Source organism: Zootoca vivipara, chromosome 2, assembly GCF_963506605.1.
Source record: "Zootoca vivipara chromosome 2, rZooViv1.1, whole genome shotgun sequence".
Classification (NCBI taxonomy): domain Eukaryota; kingdom Metazoa; phylum Chordata; class Lepidosauria; order Squamata; family Lacertidae; genus Zootoca; species Zootoca vivipara.
The window spans coordinates 93857395-93875775 of NC_083277.1; the positions used below are offsets into that span (position 1 = coordinate 93857395).

Sequence of the window (18381 nt, forward strand, 5' to 3'; positions counted from 1 at the left end):
CATAATAAGAATTATCATATGTTCACATGAATACAAGTGTAAGAGACTTGATCCTCACATTTGAGGAAATGTTCCGGCCAGGGCAGCTTCCTGATGGAAAAGTCCATTCACGGCATGACAATCCTGCTTTCTTCCAAAATTCTGCCTGATAACTTTTCACTTCAACCTAGACAGCAGTATTGTAGAACCTGTGACCGTCCCAATGTTGTTGAACTACAGCTTCCAGCATCCCTTGCTCATTGACTGATGGGCATTAGAGTCCAACAGCATCTGGAGACCACAGGTTCCCTTCCCCTGCTTACACAGTACAGTCATACCTCGGGTTGCGATAACTGCGGGTTATGCGTTTTCGGGTTACGGATGTGCCGAACCCGGAAGTACTGGAATGGGTTACTTCTGGGTTTCGGTGCTCGCGCATGTGCAGACACACTAAATTGCACTTTGCGCATGCGCAGAAGCACTGAATCTCGTTACGTTTGTGCGCAGACGCAGCGCTGCGGGTTGCGAACCTCCCTCCCGCACGGATCACGTTCACAACCCAAGGTCCCACTGTAAAGCTTTGTGCTTGAAAGAAAAGCACACTGATGTGGAAGAGGGGCAAAAAGTTTCACAATGTGCCCCCCCCCTTTACCTTTTTCCACATCCAGTTTGTGGTTTGGGTAATGACTGCCCTTCCTGCTACTGTTGGACGCTATTATTCCAGTACGGAAGTGAGGTTACTAAGAGCGCACAGCTGTTGGAAGTGGAATAAGATAGAGTGATACCCAATGACTAGCATTGGGTATCACCCATGGAAAGGATTTTGTTTATTACTGCAAAAGTGGGAAAGGTTTCAAACAAAAAGTGTGTAAGAGTGTGTGTGTGTGTGCAGTGCAGCACATTATGTTGTTCCCACCTACCTACCCTAATGCATTTTTATAGCAACTGCCTTTGGCATGTGTAATCCCAGTTTGAGATTGGGGCCATCTCCCCTCTATTTCTCATAAGCCTTTCAAGTCCATAATTAAAGGCAGCATCCAACTAGTTCATTTGGTCAGCACAAGGATTTACACTTGTGCAATGGAAGTTCCTCCCCTGCTCTCCCCATGCGTGCCCCCAGCCTTGCCAAATCTGCTCTGCAGGGTTGAGGGGAAACCCTAGAACAGATTTAAGGGGAGAAGGGAGAGGAAGTTGCACTTACAGAACAGTTTAGTTGGACACCATCCTCAGTTCTGTTCCAAAAGATATCTTAATCTTCAGTTCAGAACCACCTCTCTCAGGCATTGATGTAGGTCCAGAATCCCTGAGCTGAATATGGGGAATATGGGGAAACCCAGCCAGATGGGCGGGGTATAAATATTATTATTATTATTATTATTATTATTATTATTATTATTATTAGTGCAATTAGGGGCTGTATTCTACATGGGGCATGTTGAAGAACTACTGTATGTTTTAAATAGGTTTTTTTGTTTTAAGTCCTACTGCTTAGCAGAGTCTGTGTACAAGGCGTGAGGTGCCATACTCACTCTGGTAGTGTCCAAAGAATCAAACTGAGTTTGTGGCATTCATTATCTAGGGCAGGCATCCCCAAACTTGGCCCTCCAGATGTTTTTGGACTACAATTCCCATCATCCCTGACCACTGGTCCTGTTAGCTGGGGATGATGGGAGTTGTAGTCCCAAAACGGCTGGAGGGCCAAGTTTGGGGATGCCTGATTTAGTGGGTTCTACATGCAGCTGGGTCCCTCTGAAAATTATGCCTTGCTGTATTAGGTTGTCCAGACTGAACTCCAGGAGAAGAAATTGTTTGTGACAATATACAACTATTAGCACTACTCATAGAGGATATAGTATTTGCCACACTCCCCTCTAATTATAGCTAAGCTCATTGGAGATTAGAGAGAGAATGCTGCCATATTATCAGATCTCATTCTTTTTAAAATACAGCTTTGGCTAGAACAGAGCTCCTCATAGAAATGAGAAGTTTTGATGAATCACATAATCATGGGCCATTATTTCAAAGGGAATTCTGGGAACTGGATATTGAAAGAGTAGTTAAAGGTTGACAGAAGCTGGGAGGCAGACCTTTGCCGCCCAAAGAATAATATAAGTGCAGCATCTAAAAGTGTGAATTCTTCAAGCACCGAGGGTGAATTCTTACACCCCCAAAATATGCAGAAACTAAAGTGCTTCTTGGAGTTGGTGAATATATGATGTATTCTTATTTTCTGCCTCTTTGCAGTTTGAGTTGTGACTTCTTAAAGCACCCTTATGCTTTCCTTTAAAGACGAACCCCAAAGGGCAGGAGAATTAGTGACGCTACACAACCTGACCATGTAAGAGGTTTCAGATGATGTACTGAATTGATATCATAGAGCAGTGTGGTTTTCCCCCACCCCCAAAACTGGATTCCATGGAATTTGGGGTCCCTTATCAGAAGTTCAACTATGGAAATATCAATACAGTTGGGCAGACTCAACGGCTTGCTCACTACCACTGCCAAGCTTCACCTGAAATTAGGCCAATGCAGAGCAATGTCAGGTGTGTGCTAGAGCAGGTTCTCAATTCATATAATGGTTAGGTGTCTGGGCGCTGGGCCAGTGCCTTCCTAATACCTAAATGAAGCTGCATTACCAAAATGAAGCAAATTATCTTGAAATTGTATAATTAGCAGCTAGATTTCTCAATATGGTACTTAGGCTGTGTACCTATTACTAGCTTAAAAGGTAGCTAGGATGTTCTTTTTCTCAATTTGGATCAAAACTGGTTCAGACAAAAGTGCAGAAAAACACGATATTTTGTAAGAAACAACAGGATAGATATGTATTGTGGCTAACATCATATGTGCACCCCTTCCCCCAGCCAGCAGTGGGAACACACTGGATGTAGAGTAAACAGAATTGTATTCAGTCTTAGTTTCCAAATCTATGGGATGCAAACTATTTTCTAGAGCAGGCAAATTGTGGCCCTCCAGATGTTTTGGCCTACAACTCCCATGATCCCTAGCTAACAGGACCAGTGGTCGGGGAAGATGGGAATTGTAGTCCAAAACATCTGGAGGGCCGAAGTTTGGGGATGCCTGTTCTAGAGCATGGTCTGAGGACAGGGCACATGATGCAGCCATCTTGTTGAGGCTTAGCCACCTTGGGGACCCGCCCCTTGTCCTCCTAGATTGGGGGCGGGGAGAAAAAGGTATACCCCACCTAATTCTCAGATGATGCTCAAGGCAGCTAACAAATAAGAACACCAGACATTATTGAAAACATATATCACAGACCTCAATCCTCGTTAGAATATAGAAACCAAAATGTCAACATAATAAACCTCCCATAATAATAATGTTTCTTAAAACAGCCATCAAACCAAAGCAATGTTAGACATAAACCAGCCACCTGAAACAGTGAGGTGACAAAAACCCATTGTAACCCACTTTCCCATGTTACCATGAGCCCAAATGTAATTTGATCACCTATATGTTCCCTTTGCCTTTTCTCATTACTAGTATGAAGCAGCTAATTGTGACAGATGAATTGCTGCTGTTCAGTCCATTCATTAGTTTTTCTGTGTATATAATGTACAATATATGAGTGAATGTATCAATACTGAGTTAGATTAGTTGTTCATCGGAGTTCCCTTTCTAATATGGGTCAATTCTGGCTGTTTCAGCAAATGAAAGGATCAGAGCAATAGGACAGAGACTGGTTTCCTTGGATTTCCACCGTGCACCCCCACCTTGTTTTTAGCACTGGAGGTTTTGCTGCAGAATAGCAGCACATTTCCAGATCCATTTTGGCTAATAGCCAGTCGAAGATCTGGGACATGCCGCAGGAGATGATGATGACGGAATTGTCCTTGCCTTCAGAATTAGGTTTAAAATGCAGTATCCAAAGCTTTTTAAAAAAATGTAAAGTAAATATTTGTGGAACATTTTCTCAATATAGCAAATCATTCCAAAAATACAGACTCTCAGATGCACATATTTGCATGCATCTCAAGACAGCTTGCACTAGAACAGGGGTGTGGAACCTTTGACCCACCAAATGTTGCCGTACAGCTTCCATCGGCTATAGCCATTGGCCATGCTGGCTGGGACTGATGGGACTTGGAGTCAAACAAAACTAGAGGTCCACAGCTGCAAAAAATAAACATGGGAATCTGGAATGCATGTTATTTCTAGGAAGGGCGCCATACCAATTTAAAGTTCAGTCTGTGTTTACTTGGAAGCAAAGCCCATTATGTTCAATGGTGCTTACTCTTGGGTAAATGCACATAAGATTGCATCCTCGGAGGCACTGGTCCCCAACCCCATTTGTTGGCTGCAGGCCTGTCAATGCTTATGTCCAATCCATCAAATTCTGATAGCCGAGTGCTTTGCAAGATATATGAACTGTTACCATTAACTACTTGTGATAATGATACAAATTGGCAGCATGCCTCAGTTTCTAGGTTTTAATTATTCCTGAGCGTTATTCAAGTGTTTTTGGACTGTGTTACATGACCGAAGTCAGTGAGGCTAATGCAACCAGGAGAAGCTGGATACTTAGATTGGGAGTCGGACCTTGAAACACCCTTTGTTATCATTAGACTTCTGAAATCACAAAGTATTTGGGCAGGAGAAGAAATCTGCAAAATCTATAAACAAAATCTATAAAATCTATAAAGCCCCATCAGGTTACCTATATTTAGTTTGTACCATAATGTTGCCATGTTAGGAGTTGGAGTTAGAAGATTAGTGCTGATAGCTAATCTTAGTAGTTAGCATGGCAGTCCTTCTGTGTTAGAGCATATACCCCAACTCAAGTCTAGAGCAGCAATGGATGTCACTCTTTTCAAAGCCACATTTCCCAAGATCCCTGGCTTTGCACATACTTCTGTTCCCTGATTTGAGCTGGGAGTGTCAGATTCATTGCCCTCCTGATTAAGATAGTGAGCAGCATATAATGGACATTGGCTGAGTGATAGTTGCAGATGACAAAGCCTTCAAATTTCTCTCTGCTTTTCCAGAGGTACAATGTAAGCTACCTAGTACCTAGACGTCATTTTCTTTCGGTCCCCTGATTGCTTAATGCTCTCTCTCAATTCTGATTGCTCCACTTTGTAGATAATAAGGATCCATGACGTCCAACCTGGAAGATCTTAAGGTGTACTTTAAAGAATATATGGCAGAGCTTTCTCTTAAGAAGACTAAAATGCAGCCCAGTCATTTCTTGTATATAATTTCACATCCTCAGGAAAGGAAGTGGGTTGGATGTGCTGACATTGGGTATGCATTGCTCTAGAGAAGGTCCCTGAGGTTCCTTGTGCGATATTTCTAATTTGCATGTTGGAAATCCCCATGGAGAACCATGCCCGATTGGCTATGAAGACTGTTGCTTCTCTCCCAATCAGAATCGAACTAGATCTAGAGGCAACTAACCAGCAACCACTTGTCTTCTCTGTAGAATAATGGAGGGCCTATTGTAGGTTCGTTGAAATGTCCTACAAAGAAACAAACTAGTCTCTACCAAGTTCAGATTCTAGCTCAGTCCCCCCCCCCAAAAAAATTATCATCTGTAACCAGCCTGGAATTGTCTTCAGCTCAGGGAGCCATCTTGTGGCTGATACACATGGAGCAAGTAAACATAATATTTCATGCATCCTCTGCCACTTCCAAATCAGTCAATGTAGTGTTTGTGTGGTTCCTAAAAATTAGTATAGGATTGAGGCAGTTGAACTCTCATAACTTTCCCAAGCACAATCCTGGGAATTGTAGTTTGGTAAAGGTACTAATTTTCTCTTAGAAGCCCCCTTAGAGTTGGCCCAAAATTCCCCATAATACATGTTTTTAATGAGAACATTTCAGATATTTTTCTTTATCTCAGCAGTGCCAAAGAATGCTCCAACTACCGCACAATTGCGCTCATTTCACACGCTAACAAGGTTATGCTTAAAACTATACAAGGCAGGCTTAGGCAGTATGTGGACCGGAACTACCAGAAGTGCAAGCTGGATTACGAAGGGGCAGAGGAACCAGAGACCAAATAGCAAACATGCGCTGAATTATGGAGAAAGCTAGAGAGTTCCAGAAAAACATCAACTTCTGCTTCATTGACTATGCAAAAGTCTTTGACTGTGTCAACCACAGCAAAGTATGGCAAGTTCTTAAAGAAATGGGAGTGCCTGATCACCTCATCTGTCTCCTGAGAAATCTATGTGTGACAAGAAGCTACAGTTAGAACTGGATATGGAACAACTGATTGGTTCAAAATTGGGAAAGAAGTATGACAAGGTTGTATATTGTCTCCCTGCTTATTTAACTTATATGCAGAATTCATCATGAGAAAGGCTGGACTAGATGAATCCCAAGCCAGAATTAAGATTGTTGGAAAAAATATCAACAACCTCAGATATGCAGATGACACAACCTTGATGGCAGAAAGTGAGGAGGAATTAAAGAACCTTTTAATGAGGGTGAAAGAGGAGAGCGCAAAATATGGTCTGAAGCTCAACATCAAAAAAACCAAGATCATGGCCACTGGTTCCATCACCTCCTGGCAAATAGAAGGGGAAGAAATGGAGGCAGTGAGAGATTTTACTTTCTTGGGCTCCTTGATCACTGCATATGGTGACAGCAGTCACGAAATTAAAAGACGCCTGCTTCTTGGGAGAAAAGCAATGGCAATCCTAGACAGCATCTTAAAAAGCAGAGACATCACCTTGCCATCACCTTGCCAACAAAGGTCCGTATAGTTAAAGCTATGGTTTTCCCAGTAGTGATGTATGGAAGTGAGAGCTGGACCATAAAGAAGGCTGATCACCGAAGAATTGATGCTTTTGCATTATGGTGCTGGAGGAGACTCTTGAGAGTCCCATGGACTGCAAGAAGATCGAACCTATCCATCCTTAAGGAAATCAGCCCTGAGTGCTCACTGGAAGGACAGATCCTGAAGCTGAGGCTGCAATACTTTGGCCACCTCATGAGAAGAGACGACTCCCTGGAAAACACCCTGATGTTGGGAAAGATTGAGGGCACAAGGAGGAGACGACAGAGGACTAGATGGTTGGACAGTGTTCTCAAAGCCACCAACATGAGTTTGACCAAACTGCGGGAGGCAGTGAAAGACAGGAGTGTCTGGCGTGCTCTGGTCCATGGGGTCACGAAGAGTCGGACATGACTAAATGACTAAACAACAACATGTAGAATTGTAGAGTTGCAAGGGATCCTGAGGATCATCTGGTTCAAGCCCCTGCAGTGCAGGAATATGCAGTCATCCCATACAGGGATCAAGCCTGCAACCTTGGCGTTATTAGCACCATGCTCTAACCAACTGAGCTATCCAGCCTGACTGTGTTGCGATGGAATCCCATCCCACCCCCCTTCTGTTCCCTGCAGCTCCCTTGGAGCAGATTGAGGGGCAGGAAGACGAGAGGAAGGGGAAGTCCCATTGTGAGAACAGATCTGCGCTCTGACACTATTGGATACAACCCTTTGTGTGCTGATTTGATGTCTGTTTGCACTGGAGTTTCTCTCTGCCATGCAGAGACAGCATCTATTTCTCATTATAATAAAGCAGGCACCTCTCAATCTAGTAAATATGGTTCTGGCTGCAAAGAAACTTTTAGGAGATGCTTGCAAAATTGCTCTTATACAAGCAGCTAGCTTTAAGTAGAATGAATATAGTAAGCCCATATAGTTACTTGGGTACATTCCATGAGGTAAAATGAAGGTTATGCTGTGCATCTATCGTGTAAGCATGTTGGAAATACACCCTGGGGAGGATGAAGCGAACTCCCCGTGTCTCCAGATTCCGGATCTCAACAAAGCAGACCCTATTTCCCACATGCTTGCCCTGCTACACTGAATTCTGCCCTATATTCCTAAATTCTGCATGTTCGGAGTAGTCTCTCTTCGAAGCAGTTCTGCATAGGTGAATGGTTCAGAGTTGGCTCATAAATGACATTCTCTGTACCTCTATGTAAGAAAAATGAATCCAGAATTTGCAGCAAGTGTTTCCTTATTTTGTTACAAGTTCCCAGACAGGCTCACCTGAGAAATGAACTTGTTTCTCAAAACGGCTTTCTTTATCGGAATCTCTAGCAAAACTGCCATCCAGAAGAAAAACAAACCAACAAAATTAGTTTCCTCAGCTGAATTCTACTTCACATTACAGCCTTGGAATGCTTGTTGCTATGGGAAGATAAGAAAAACTAAACTAAACAGAAAGATGCTGAGCTGAATGGATAAGATACTAGAGGAAAGCACATATTTCTGTTTCCAAGCCAGTGTGCCACTTCTCTCTGCCGGAAAGGACTGCGAGCCATTCTTAGCATTCTGGGGGTTTTATGCATTCTTTCTTCACAGTTCTCCTGCCTTTCCATGGTTGGGAAGAGGATGCCTGGAGAAGCATGTTGATGGTTATAAGGCCGCAAGAAGGCTCAGACTTCTCTCACTGGCCCCAAGATTTGCCTTTTGGTGTTTTAAAATAATAATAATAATTAATATCTGCACTTTTAAAAAATCCAGTCTCTTTCTGTGTTGCTCGGTGCGCCCTCTGCTTTGATCTGTACTTCAGCTCTTGAGCCACTCTGTTTTTATTTTTTGTATATTTTAAAGTACTGTTGTAACTTTTTTCTGATTTTATTGCTTAATCCCTCTGTAAACCACTTGGAGGTGTTTTTTGTTTTTGTTTTTGTTTTACAAAAGTGGCATATACATTATATGCAAGAATAAAGGGGGGAAAGAAATAATTCTTGCCATGCTGGTTTGGCCCCCATAGAGAGCTGGTATGCACCCCTGTAATTGATTCATTTGTTTAATCTGTGACATCAGTGTAGTGTACAGAGTTTTATAGCCAAAATTAAGAGGTCCTCGTGCCCAAGGAAGTTGCAATCTGAGACACAGAGAGAGGGAGAGACAAGGATATGAGAGAAGCCAATTACACCAGCTTTTAAAGCTTTGTTACATTTGGGAATTAATACGGAAGGGGTGTGCCATGGCCACATGGAATGGATGGGTTTTACGAAGAGGTTTGAAGAGAGAATTTGCCTGAGATTTTCAGATTTAGGTATTTCGACTGAGATTTTCAGTTGGCCAAGCCTGTTAATGTTGGAGGAGACAAAATCACAGATAGAGGCATATGAGAATCAAGAGCTAAAAGAGAGGCCGGCGGTTTTCAGGGGGGTGGGGGGGAAGGCGGAGGATAGCTTTATAGAGAAGTTTGTGCAAGATACAGAAGGGGATGGGAAACCAGTGAAAAGACCCGAGGAGAGATGACGTATGATCTGAGCCATGAGACGTTTTTGGCAGAGGAGTTTCAGAGGTGAGAGAACTGAGGTGCAAATTGACTGGTGGAAAAATGCTTCCACATACTGACATCAACACGAGGCCTCGCTTGGAGCGATTCCCGCGAGTATTTTATTGTGTGAAAATGATTCTGTGAGACAATTCATATAGGTACATATAGCTTGCTCCAAGATGACCCCATAAACGGAGATGTTCCTCCTGCTCAAATCGCCTTTGACCGGGTCACATGTCTTGAAACCACAAAACAAATCAAAAGTCTATAATTTATGCTAACTTGGAAATTTCCTCCCTGGATGCTCTCATTCCTCAATGGTAAAAGAATCTTTGGGAAACTTTCGGCCCTCAGAAACTTTTTTTGTAAAAGAGCATTAAAAATGCAGACGATAGGAGGGACGGAAGACTTTTATAGAACAGTTTTTGCTCGTGAACTTTATTCTGATATGCAAATTAAACCCATAATTAATTCCTCCAGGACCCTTCAATCATGGACAGAAGTCCTGCTAGGGAGTTTTTTCCTGGTACCATGTGTCGATTGTTTGATTTGGGATGCATCTAACTTTTTTCCTGCAGAACTCTGATGTGTTCCCTTTATTTCTTGCTTTTTTGCAGCATGCTGGAATACTCTCTGGACTTGCAGAATGTCAGTTTCTCAGCTGTTCGGACCGTCAGGGTACTCCGGCCATTGAGAGCCATTAACAGAGTTCCTAGTAAGTAAAATCTCTTCTCTCCCCATTTTTTTCTCTCCCCCTTGATACTAGCTCATTATTTCTGACAATCTGGAAATAAGTGGGACATTTTACATCTTTTCCAAAATCCCATTTAACGCGCTCGCCTACATCTCTTGACCACGCTGACTGCTATTGTGACTCCCCTTATGTAGAGCCTAATACCAATGTGCTCTTTTTAATGAATAGTCCATCCATCTCAGCCATCGCCTCAAAAAAAAAAAGAGTGAATAATTAATCAAACAGACTGGCAAGGACTTGCTGCTTTGTTTCCCTTGCTGAACAGTGCTTCTGGAAAAGGGTCTAATGTGAATCACTTTATAGGAAAATTTAAACATGAGTTTGGAGGCATCAAGCAGGTGAGATGGGAAAGAGAGGGTAGACTACTAGAAACAGCATATGCTTGTCTCTGTGTACATGCTTGCACAAGTATGAAAGATGATGTAGAATAGGAGAGGAGAACCTGCAGCTCTCCAGGTGTTGCTGGACTCCAGATCCCATCATCCCTGACTATTGCCCATGTTGGCTGCATACGATGGGAGTTGGAGTCCAACCACACTGTGAGGCCAACGGATCCCTTCCTCTTCCTAGGGCTGCCAGGTATAGCTTAGTTTAAGGGAATTACTCTTCATTCAAATATAACAAGTCCTTGGACCATACTGGATTCCACTTATTTCAGAGTGCTCTGGATCCCTGGAGCCTTGTTGTATTATTACACGCTACCCCAGTCTCTGAGCAGGTTCCAGTCACTTACCCAGGTTTCCTTTGTAAAGAAGGACAGCAGAGACACTGGTGTCGACATATGGTTTATTTACACGTATGTGCAACCTGAGCCTATGATGGAGGAGCTCACACCATCCACACCCCACGAAGGTCTTGCTTCTCCCATAGCCACTGCCTTGAATTCCAGCAAAAACCAGGCATGGCTCTGCCTCGCAGGCTTCAGCTTGAATCCATCTCCTACCTCTCTCACACCAACTCCACCTCTGTCTTTCTAACAAAGGGGAGGGGGTACCCACTTGCTGTTTGGCTGTTTGGCCCAGAGCCACTTCCTTTGTTACTTTGACATCCCATACTTGGAGAGCCATTACTAAGAAACTTGTCTGGTTATTCCAAATGAAACTTGAACTTGAATCCTTTCTGGATCCAGGGACTGTGAATAAGGGCCCCCACTCCCCCCAAAATTCACAACACTACTTTGCCCCTGATCCACATCTTCAGCAGTGCTATGACAGCTTTTTGTTCCTTCTCCAGCCAATGCTTTTCATATGATCCATTTTATCTGGGTATGTCAGTGTGAAACAAGGTTTCTTTGACCTTCCAGAAATAACAAGATGGGCTACATAGCTCACTTTCCTCTCAGCTCTCTGAAGAAAGCGGAGAGAAGAATGAACTGAAATAATGATTTTAGGGAATTGGGGATTTTTGCACACACATTTTTATTTTTATTTTTAAATCTCAGCCTCTCTTCCTGGATTGTTGCTCTATTACTCTTCAGTGCTTCTTGCCAGGACTACCCCCCCGCCCAAGATGGTGAGAATTTCAATCCTAGTCCCAAGCAGGGGACTTCCTTACATTTTCATTTCAGAATGCCTGCCCTATTGCCATATATTGACATTTGTAAGGTGCTCTGGCAAAGGTGAAGGGCAGGTATAAACATTAAACTAAGGTGTAGCCAGCTGACCATGTTTGAAAGACTGCCTCATATATGCAACTGACACTGCCCGACCCTCGCCATCAACAGGGACGATTGAATTGCCAGTGTCATTTCCCCTGAATTTCTCCTTTTTTCCCCAAACTTTATTTCGGGTTGTTGTTTTTTTAATAAAAAAAGATGTAAGCCTTTGAGTGCAATTCTCCTGACATACACATTTTGGCAAGCAGTTTTCCTAATATAAAGCATTTTTGTATACATCAATAGATGCATTTTTTAATGTATGCTTTCTCCTTGCGAACTGCTTAGAGGCCTTTCTTCACGTGAGCAGTATATACATTTTGTTAAATAAATAAATGTACGAAAATAATATATGCATTTTGTATACTTTTTATTGTTTGAGAGCTGCATAACATAATTCAGAGAAGTGAGAATTTTTGAAGGATAGTTGTTTTCAGTTTGCATATTTTTTCCGAGAATTTTGAATTGGACAGATTCACTTTAGAATGCGCACTGAATTTAATTTATCCCCCATCCCTAGCCATAATTAATCCTGAAAAGTGATTTCAGGCTTCTCTCTCTCTCTCTCTCTCTCTCTCTCTCTCTCTCTCTCTCTCTCTCTCTCTCTCTCTCTCTGACTCCCAAAGCTTGATTGTGGTTCCTTGACTGCATGTTACTGGTCAAATAATTTAGGACATTATGAATTGCTCTTCTCATATCTGTATATCTTCCTAATAATTTATGGATTATTATTATTTAAAACAACAACAACAACCATAAAACTTAAAACAAGATGCTTTGTGCTAGTGATATCAATACAGTAACAGCACCTAAATATTCCGAGGAAATTTCACTTGCATCTGAAGTCCAGTATATCCAATCAACCAGAGTATTTAAATAAATTTGGGGTCGCAATCCTTCCCCCTCTGTTTAACACTATGCACCAGTGCAAAGCTTTGTAGTGCAAAAGAAAGGACCCATCTTGTCAAATTAGCCAGTTACCTTGACAACATGAGGTACTCAGACTGTGATCCATCTGTCAGAAGCCGGAAATTCCTAGGCTCTATTTGCTTTTCTAATCCCATTAAATTAAACTTAATCTGGCAGGATGTTCCCTGTTGTTATTGTTGTCGCTTTTATCATTTTATAGCTCAAGTATCTTGCTCATAATTTTTCCCCCACCTAGCAGAGCTGATGGATGGCTGAATTTATCTGCCACTGTCTAACTGTGGGTGTAATTCATTTAATGTGTTTGCAAATCCCGGGTAATTCATCTTCGCTCCTGTGCAGCAAAGCTAGGACCACACAGAAGCATAAGGAAGCAAGGCAAGGAACAAGTTTGAATCAATAATAAATGCAGGGACCAGATACAAGACACTTAACAATAGGTTGGAGGAGCTGGTGGTGATGGGGTATATGTGAGTATATGGAAGGCAGGCTATTATTTTGTTATGGGAGGAAGCAAGTTAAAAAAGAGGCGATCTGATGACATAACAATGAAAAATTCTTGCTGAGGTATAAAGGTAAAAGAAATGGCTTTAAAGGTTTCTTTAAATAAGATCAATATGAACCGCGTTGTGGATGAAAGAGACAAGAAAGAAGAGAGAGAGAACAAAAAGAGAGGGAGGATGAACAGAATATTACAGAGATGTTGGGTGAAATCAATTTTTTTTTCCAAATGTCAAGTTAAGTCACCATCAATTTGTCTTTCTGTTACAGAACCGAATGTTCCTAACATCGTACGAATTAACTGCCTTGTAAAGTTCTGCATATTTGCAGGGAATGAATTAGGATAGGGAAGGAGATTTTAATTTATATTGTATTGAGATAGAAGGGAATAAGGCGGCTCTGAGATTGCAAAAGGAGTGTAGAATGGCCAGGACGTATGAGAATCTAGGGTCGCTACCTTCCTTCCCGTGATTTTTACACTTCCGTAGCAGACAGAAATTCACAGGTGAATTTTCCAAGCAAAGAGAGATGAGGTGAAAGAGAAACTTTAACTTTAACTTCAGCTGCTTGATGCTGAAGGAACAGGATAATTGCTAGAAAAAAGGTGGCCACTGCAGTTCAACTGAAACATGAGAGGTACAAGAAGTTCAGGAATGGAAGTTGGGGGGGGGAGAAACCCTAGCATACACATGTGTGGCAACACAGAGGCAGGGTGTGTTACTCCATTGTGGTTAAAACCTAAATAGTTGACATTGTGCTGCCCTGAATAGTAAAGCTGCCACCCCAGAGATGTTTTCTCACCCTGTCTAATGGTAGGGCTGGCCCCAGGTCTGCTTTACATGCTTCATCCCCAACAGCAGTGTGGAAGGTTAGAGCTGGAGAGATGCCTTCCCAACACCAGTAGGGCAGGACAGCCATGAGTTTGGGGTGGGGCAGATGCACTGATGGCTGTGCAACTGAGTCCCACCATACTGGCTGCTAGTGAGTCTCAGCATGCAAATTGCTTCCACATGGCTGTGTTCTATGCGGCGACTGTAATGGCTGGAAGCCGATTTTTACGTGACTTTCCCTCATCATGTGGAGACCTTCTGTGTTAGCATTGCTCTCCTGCCATAGAGTGCATCCATAGATTGAAACAGATGGCATAGGGCATTCAAACAGTCACTGTGCATAGAGTGACTTTCTTGCCGACTTTCACATGGGCCTCAACTGAATTGCAATCCTTTACTTTTTAAGAGGCCCAGAAGTTTGGTGCCATTGTACATTTTCTAGGTTGGTACCACCCCCATCTTTCACGTTCCAGGCGGCACCATTGGATACTGTGGTCTGGTGCTGAAACCACCACCATACCTATATCTATAGTTTCACAGTCGCCATGTTACGTAGGCCATGACAATAGTTTTCCTTGAGTTTAGATTAGCTGTTGAAGAATTTAGATTCCTGAGCGGAAATGCCATTTTCTCTGCAATGTGTGGTGGACAGTAAGATGGACTATAACCACTGCCAGGAATTAACATGGTACAGTAATCGAGGGGGGGAAATAAGGTTGGGACTGAGCTCACAGATGGCAAGTTTAACCCTTCTGCCTAGCTTTGGAAACACGAAGAACCCAACTTAGTAGGACTTCTCCCATTTAGTGGCTGCTTTCCCTTTGCTCCCTCAGGTATGCGCATCCTGGTCACGCTGCTTTTGGACACGCTTCCCATGTTGGGGAACGTTCTCCTCCTCTGCTTTTTTGTCTTCTTCATCTTTGGTATTGTTGGAGTCCAGCTTTGGGCAGGGCTGCTCAGGAACCGCTGCTTCCTGCCAGAAAACTTCAGTTTGTAAGTATGAATGAGGCACCTGAACATTCTTAGGGTATGCTTGCATAGGGGTTTTATATGTGCATGGTGGTGAAGCAAGGAGTTTCTCTAGATAAACATGCTAATCCCAGCAAGATTTGAGGAGTTTGCGTCATGCAGCCGCCGTTCCCTCCATTCTGTTTGCTTGCCTTTGTGGGTGAACACTCAGTTTGCATATTATCACTTCAACTTTCTTGCTGTGGTATGTTTTTTGGCGCAAGATTCACAGGTTCTTTTCCTAGTTTTCCTTCTTGGAGAGCAGGAATAGCCAACATGTTGCCTTCCAGACGTTGGCTCCTGTCATCCCTGACCATTGGTCATGCTGGCTGAGGCTGATGCAAGTTGGAAGTCACAACAACATAGGGAGGGCACCGTTTTGGCTATTCTTCTTAGCAACCCACACCCCACGCAAAGGGAATTCCATAAATATAAGCAACTCACTATTAATAGTGTTGGTACCTGTTGACAAAATACACCTCCGAAGTATGTAGAGGCTGTCTTGTTGATTTATGATTATCAGTACTACTGTGTCAGACATTATTAGGAGGCAATGTTCCCAAATAGTGAACAATGATAATAAATACTTTCATGGTGTGTTAAGAATACATTTACATTGAGCCTTAGTGTTTTCAAATGGTTACACCTTTGTTGAGCCTGATCCAGGAAGTCAGGATGACGTCTCGTTAATTAATTTCAATGTTACTTATAAATTACTAATTGACTCTGAAGTGGTGTGATTATTTCAGTAGTGAATCTCAAGGCTGTTTTCAAGCAAGGAGAAGTGGGCTGGAGTGGGGGGAAATATAGTGCATATTGGTAACTTTTGAACAGTCTAAGCAGGTTTGAACACAACATTCTGCTGATAATGCACAGGAAGTCCAGAATTTTCCAGGTGTTATGGAGATGAACTTTCCAATCTGTTCCCCAGTTACGTTTTTAAGGCGTGAGTAGTGTTAAGCTGGATCAGAAGTGGCTCTCAAAATAGTGCAGAAGTTAGGTGTATACATAGAATCATAGAGTTGGAAGAGACCACAAGGGCCACCCAGTCCAACCCCCTGCCAAGCAGGAAACACCATCAAAGCATTCCTGACAGATGGCTGTCAAGCCTCTCCTTAAAGACCTCCAAAGAAGGAGACTCCACCACACTCCTTGGCAGCAAATTCCACTGTCGAACAGCTCTTACTGTCAGGAAGTTCTTCCTAATGTTTAGGTGGACTCTTCTTTCTTGTAGTTTGTAGTACACATGTGTGTACACATGTCTTTTCCTGGCTCCCAAACTTGCACAAGTCTTCTGTCATTGTTTTTTGGCTTCCACTCCCTCTATCAAGGGGAGCTGGGATTTCATTAACATGCAAAATCCCTCTAGGTAAATTGGCAATAAAGTAAATGAATTGCTGATCAATTCTGGGTATATCCAACACAGCAGCTACTGGTCTGAGTTTAATTGAACCAGAATGCCAGGATTTCAGCTAAGCTTCCAGTGGCATTAAAAGCAATACTTCAGGAATTAACCGGGCTGAACTCGCCTTAAATATAGCTCCACAAGCTTTTTGCAATGAGTCCTTGTGGCATCAGCGAAGTAGCCATTTATTGAGGCAGCAGTACGCTAATTCCCAACAAGTCAGCACTCACTTCCCTTTCCATATCAGGGCAAATGCATGGAATTGGCTTATTATCCCAGTAGCATCTTCTGAAGTAATGTTCATTTCTGATGCCAGAAACACAAGTGGTGCCTGCCATGTGAAGGGAAGTATTTAGAAAGCAACAGTAGCATTTTAAAAAAGATATTCTGAATCCCAGTAAGGATTTTTCATCTTCTACTTCTAGTCTGAAAAACACCTGCCTAGTCAGTCCTTTTTAAAAATATCATTATTCATCTAAATTGACATTTGAGAATGCACAATGAGAATATTGAGAGTGGGGAGGGAAGACATCACTATATCACATTATAAAGCCCGTTATTTACCTAAGCCAATCCTGGGAGGGTGGGGTGAGGGTCGGGGTGGGAGGGCATTAACTGACTAAAAAAACTGGACAAGGTATAAACAAATCTATTTCTTTATTTTTAAGGACAACACTAGTTTGAAAGCTGCGAATTGTTGAGCCAATAGAACGCACAAGATTTTAAAATGTAAACTCGTTAAAAAAAAGCTTAGATAGACCAGGCTGTTGCCTGCTTTCTTGCACCTTCTCTTCCCTACCTTTGCTACTGGGATGGTAAGAAAAGTTCGTGAGCATCTTGGCTAATGTTTATCCTGAGCACTTAAGGCTAGATTACTAAGGGTTATGACTTTTGGCATTTTTCACTCTTACTTAAATATTGTATTTCAATAATTATGCAAATCAGATTATTATTATTATTATTATTATTATTATTATTATTATTATTATTATGGTTTCCCTCAAATAACTTCAGTTGCTGTATGCAATCCACAAGGGCATAATAATGGATGTACTAGAATCAGAAAATTTGGCTCATTCATCTCAGTGTCCAGCCTCTGATAGCTGATCCCCAGCAGTTCAGATGAAATTGTTCAAGAAAGGGCCATTTTGGAGTGATATGCTATCAGACATTCATGATGAACTTCAAAATATCCACAGTTTAAAGACATCTGAAAAAATGAAATTGCACTCCCAGACAGTCGAAATGCCCCAACCCTCAATTAATTTGTGTGATGGCTTTTTCTGAACCCAATTATCCTATTCACCCTTGTAACATCTCAGGGCCATATTAACTTTGTGAATGAGTACTTTCCTCTTTTCCAGTCAGTTGCCTGTTAACACCACTATGCATCCCTCAGTTATAGAGAAATTTGTTTCCTCCATTTCCACATACACACACACACTGGCTGATCCTGGGTATTTAACCTGCACTTTTCTGTTTCCTTTAAGCCCTTACACAATCGAGGTGGAAGCATACTACCAGACAGAGAATGAAGATGAAAGCCCTTTTATCTGCTCTCAGCCTCGAGAGAATGGGATGCGTTTATGTCGCGACATCCCAACAAGGAGGGAAGAAGGTCTACAATGCACCTTGGACTATTATTCCTACAACGACACCACAAACACCTCTTGTGTCAACTGGAACCAGTATTACACAAACTGCTCTGCAGGGGAGCACAACCCTTTCAAAGGAGCAATCAATTTCGATAACATTGGATATGCATGGATTGCAATATTTCAGGTGAACAAAGGGACTCACCCAACTCCAAGCTTGCTGTATCAACAGGCTATCCTTCAGTGACAGGGAAAGCTAGGCCAACCTTTATTGTCCCGTAGTATATATTTTTTATATGCAAAGAATAATAATTTGTGGTTGAGAATCACCAGTTGTTATTCTTCAGTTCGATCAAGCATGGGGTCGACACTCGTATGAAATGATTTTTTACCTTGGGGTTGTGTCATTCTTCATTGATTTCAAAGCCTTTGTGTTAAGGGATCCGACAGA

At 42.3% G+C, this 18381-nt stretch overlaps 1 protein-coding gene across 10 annotated transcripts in view; it reads left to right on the plus strand.

The window, feature by feature from the left end:
• Positions 1-18381, plus strand: part of CACNA1G (calcium voltage-gated channel subunit alpha1 G) — a 177558-nt gene that overhangs the window by 11536 nt on the left and 147641 nt on the right. For 9 of the 10 annotated variants that reach the window (XM_060271874.1, XM_060271876.1, XM_035104358.2 and 6 more), the window contains exons 3-5: positions 9874-9971; positions 14756-14915; positions 17826-18117. In XM_060271874.1, coding sequence (XP_060127857.1) covers positions 9874-9971; positions 14756-14915; positions 17826-18117 — 550 coding nt within the window. Of the gene's footprint in view, positions 1-9873; positions 9972-14755; positions 14916-17825; positions 18118-18381 lie in introns of those variants that run through there. The other variant, XM_060271880.1, reaches the window with a different exon arrangement.